General features: G+C 34.8%; 1 protein-coding gene across 1 annotated transcript; it reads right to left on the minus strand.

The window, feature by feature from the left end:
• Positions 1 to 334: 334 nt before the first annotated feature.
• Positions 335 to 1679, minus strand: LOC120626945. The gene is made up of 2 exons (XM_039894758.1): positions 1433 to 1679; positions 335 to 504 (listed from the first exon to the last, which is right to left on the minus strand). The coding sequence occupies exons 1-2, from the start codon at positions 1640 to 1642 to the stop codon at positions 355 to 357; spliced, it is 360 nt and encodes a 119-aa protein (XP_039750692.1). The 5' UTR covers positions 1643 to 1679; the 3' UTR covers positions 335 to 354.
• Between the last annotated feature and the right edge of the window lie 3525 nt (positions 1680 to 5204).

A 5204-nucleotide genomic window follows, 5' to 3' on the forward strand; every position in this document is an offset into this window, starting at 1 on the left:
ATTTTTTGTAACAAATACTATACGCAATTATAAATGCATACGCATTTATAAACTACGTATATATGAATTAATTAATACACTTTTATTATATTCATCAGCTATCTTAGTACCTACCCATAACACAAGCTACGCTTACTAGACTATATTTATTTATTATTTACTTATTTTATTGCATACAATTCGGCGGCTACAATACCTACATACAATTTGGCGGCCTCGTCGCTACATAGCGATCTCTTTCTACTTATATATGGATAAACCAGATTTGTCTGTTTGTCGCAGGTTACAGCAAATTAACATTATTGTTCAATTTTAATAATGGTCAAAGAAACGCTCACCTTTATTCAATATTTATTATTTGTTATCAGTAAATATCAGAATAAGATAGTTGAGACCTACGCCCCTTTGGCTTCTCAGATGTAGTTTGACGTACGTGTCGCCCACGCCGCCATCGGTTACGGTCACCTCCGCGTCTGTTCGTGAGAGATCACGAGCGATGATGCCCTGGAATGACATTGAATTTATTGAATCCATATATAAAAGAGGATTTACTGTTACAGGAACTGGTATTAAAATATGGGGATTTATTCCATATGAATTATTATAAATTACTTACAGTTAATTTTGTTTTATAGTGGTAGTTGTATAGTGGTGATAGAAAGGATTTCAGCCTAAAAGACCGAGTTAGATTCCTGGCACTCCCCTCTATTTTTTTGGAGTTATGTGTATTTTAAGCCATTAAATATCACTTGCTTTAACGGCGAAGAAAGATAATAGATCTCCATACTGTTCTTGGGGCGTTTGAAGTCTACCCATTTGCACTGGGACAGTGTGGGGGACCACGGCCTTAACCCTTCTAAGTCTGAGAGGAAGTGCGTGGCCTGTAGTGTGCGTGTAATGAGTTGATAATAATGACAATAAAGAACAAATTTTCTAAATTACTTGAGCGCCGAACATAAGGGTATTATTATTGTAGTCTACGTTTTGAGAATCTGAGCCTAAGATCATCGGACACGAGACACTTTATTGGTTTGATATTGATCCTAAAGTAAGTAAGAGAGAGAAAAGAGAGCCTCTTATCTCTCTCTTATAGTTGGTTCTTGCAATTGTTCAAAGTGTACAGGCCTTCTCTCTCAAAGAGGAGTATTGGTTTCTGCGCTTGGTATCACATTCTTTTGATAACAATCACCGATTGAATAACCTGGTATTCAAAGCACGGAAGTGTACAATTTCTTAATTTCTGGATGATACTGAGAATTTCTTTACAGAAAAACAATTATCAATCAATTTAATGTTAGAACCGAAACTAGATCAAGAACTTCCGTACTCAAGCATGCTGACTATACAAGTCCAAAGAAGCAGACTCAAGTATCTGTAAAACTAATTAATAAAACATTAATAATCTTCAAAAAACTTTTCGTAATCCCCTCACCTTAATAATAAGTCGCTTTGGATCAGTGTAGGTGTAATCTTTGTCTCTTCTTATTAACGGTATTTTATTATACACGACTTTCTCCGTAGAGATTAGCAAGTTATTGACTCTCGATCCAAGCACCAAGTCTTTAGCTGCCAGCAAATGTACACACAGCACCAAAAATAGCACCAACAAAGTAAACCTTCTCATTTTTAATTTTAATCTCATTACAGATTTGTTTATAAATGTGAGTTCACTCCGAGGAGAAGTGTGAAACTGAGTCATATCATTTGTTTAAGGAATAACGGCTTATCGATGCTAAAAGTGTACAACCTTGTATAGCCGTACGTGGTTTGTTTTGTTTTTGCACAGATGATACAATATTGAACTGCTATCGCAATAAGTAATATAATAAATAAAGTACTTAGGTGTATACTATAAATTATGTGTGTTTATTTTTATGAACATCATAAGACATTAACATATTTAATCAGTATACGAAATGCATTAACTGTTTAATTAGCAGTTACTTTGTGCGAGCTTTGACTGGGTTCGTTGACCGCTAGTATTCAATCTCGTATTAAGCAGCGCAGCTAAGAACGTTCGCCGGGTGGTGCAACCGGTCTAAAGCTCTGGTATATATACAAGTAGACCTGGTCACAGTTTATATTATTAAGTTTTGATAGTAAAAGTCTGCGAAGCATTGGAGCAACGTGGTGGGTCAAATCTCTACACCCCTCTCACCCATGAGAATAGTCCTGTACCCAGCAGAAGGTCGTCAATAGGCTGATGATCTTTGTCCTGATAAGTTAAATAGGTATATATTATACTCAGTCATCAGTCAGTCAGTATCAGCGGTCAGTGGGTACTGGGTAAATGCACGGTAATTTATTTGAAATGCATCACAAGGAAGTCGTTGATGAGGGTAGTTAATCTTCGTGACGTGAGGTGGTTAAGCAAACTGACTAATGACGTGAAGAAACACAACAATCCTCCTTGTAATAACCTACCATTAGCGTGGAAATACTTTCTATTTTGATGGCGGTTTTTAATGAAAGGTACATATAGTATTATGGCAACGTTTTAAGAACTTTTGATAAGAACGAAACTGACTTTAATAGTAAACAAGCTGGGAAACATTTGTTTTTGCATTTACCTGTAAACATAAGAAATAAAGATAATTAAGTTTTTTTAAAAGGAAAATTTTAGAAGAATTTTACAGACTTATAACAAATAGTAAAAAAGTCTTGTGTCAAATAAAATAAATAATGAATCCTACATTCATTATACTTATGATCATAGCACTTTATTTTTATACCACATCAAAAAATTTGAGGTGCATTGACTTTATGCTACGGCGAAAATAAATTATAAAAACGGATTACGTTAGGTGACCATTCATTGCTGATCGTAGTAGCTCTATCTAAGTCGTGGAAGGGTAGGTGTCCTTTACCATAGAAAGTTTAATGGTTAAACAAAAGCTGCAATTTTTATATAAGCCGTTTCCTACTTTGACAATGAATGATACAATAAGTATTATTATTGCACACCAAGAACTACATAAAATGTCTAAATAATTCATCAGCGTTTAGTTGCTTATACTACAATTATGTAATTGTAAGCATCGAAATTATTAAAAATAATTGTTCCCGAAGTTTAATTAAAATATCTGAGCTAAACAAAACAACAGGTAGCGCGTTTGAAAGGCAGGCTACATTAATAACAACGCGCGGAGCCGCTGGCGACAGACAGACAGTCGCTACCGGGAGTCAGGACCCACCAGCGAAGATGGATATTACCCGTAAATACATATTACTATTATTTATAGCAATTTCAATGGAGACATACCTACTGTATTTGTATCGCAATTCATCGTGAGTGAAACTCGAAGGTAATGTATTCTATGCTAACGTAAGTACAATATTTATGTATAATCCTGGGTGTATAAAGATGAGTAACTAGGCGCAAATAATGAGATAAATATTTGAAAAACTGTTGAAAATGCTTGGATATAAGCCGAATTTAACAATAATACCATTTAGATTACAGTTGCACTCCAAAAAGGGATTATGATAATCAAAATGAAGAAAAGTCTCATTTACAGATACCATGTAAAATATTTGATCTACCGTTATGGATATCATCATCATATTGACCCATTACCGACCGTAGAGACCCGATGCTCTGTGGTAGGCCGATAAAGGGTTGATGTGATCAATGGCGTGCATAGAGGGTATGCACAGGGTATGCAGATGATACAAAATGAAAAAAAATCTCCAGTACGAGTTATAAATACTTAAGGGTAGGCTTTTTATAACACTTAAAATGCCTATCCTTGAGTTTTTATAACTCGTACTGGAGATTTTCTTGATTTTATATCATCTGCATACAGTGTGCATACTCTGTATGCACGCCACTGGATGTGTTGATGTTGACGATAGTGCTCTCAGATATCTATGCCAAAAATAAGGTAAGTCAATGAGACGCAATCGCACTCTCGCATTTATAATATTAGTAGGAATTTAGCTGATCTATTACCACATATTACTTAGTGTTCATTCACCGCAATGAACCATCGTAAAAACCACGACTAATCTGCCAAGATTGAACGGCTTAATACTTAAAAAGAAGACGTAAAGCGGGTACATTTACCATCGTTACGAATCACTGACATTTAATAATTGTATTGCTCGTATAAAGCATTTGCAAATGTCTTCAATAAGTGTCATCGTTTATTTTATTGTCTGCAACGATATTAATTTTAGCGCCATACTCTACGTTTCATTGAATAATGATCTGGGGAATGAAGACATAAACTCTACGGCCGGACGGATACGAAAATGTAAAATGACCTAACATTTTGATGGCTTGGAATACCTTCTTCACAAATGTATGAGAAGTTTTTAAAGGGAAACTACTTAAAGTAGGCATGCTTGGGATAATCCTTCGAGTATTTGAGAATAGTGAAAGAATGATGTAATCTGAATCTCAAAATGGAGCTTGTATTGATCTTCATTGCCAATAAAAATTATTTGACTTCATGGAAATAGTTTATATTGAGAGCATGCAAATATGTTGTATATATAGAGGGCGTGTAGTAAATGTATGTATATATGTATGCAAAAGAATGTGTATGAGTATATGCAATAACATTATATAGGGTGATTAATTACACTCTACGTTTGTCAATCCATCCATACCAATATTCTAAATGTGAAAGTATGTCTGTTCGCTGTTTTTTTTATTTTGCCAAACTAATATTTATAAAATTTGGAATAGAGATAGATATTCTGGAGACGGACATAAGACAGGGAAGTATCTGGGAAGTAAAGGTTTACTTCCGAGTTTTTTGCGAGATGTATAAAAAACCTCTGTTACCCATGCAGCTAATCTTCAATATTCACCACGCTCTTATGCGTGGCTAAATAAATGCAGACGTTTAATTCGTCAGTTACCAAATTAGGTAGGCTGCTTTACCGTTTTACTTTGCATCTTCTCTCACTCTGTTATATGTATAATATACAAAAAGTTATGCCTAAAAAACTAAGTCTCCTTAACTCCTGTTAATGCTAAATGGGTCCACTTAGAAGTTCTAATGACTTTATGTCGCCTAATAAAGATCCTCGTAGTTCAAAACAATTTTCCTTCTACTTCAGAGTACAAAGAGAGTGATTTTTTTTTCATGCAAATTTATGTTAGCAGTACGTAGAGCAGTTGTATTTGAAACGCATCAGAGAGCGTTAATGTCGTCATAAATTCGCAGTTAGGTATTTGTCCAATGGCACTTAGA

Source organism: Pararge aegeria, chromosome 10, assembly GCF_905163445.1.
Source record: "Pararge aegeria chromosome 10, ilParAegt1.1, whole genome shotgun sequence".
NCBI lineage: Eukaryota > Metazoa > Arthropoda > Insecta > Lepidoptera > Nymphalidae > Pararge > Pararge aegeria.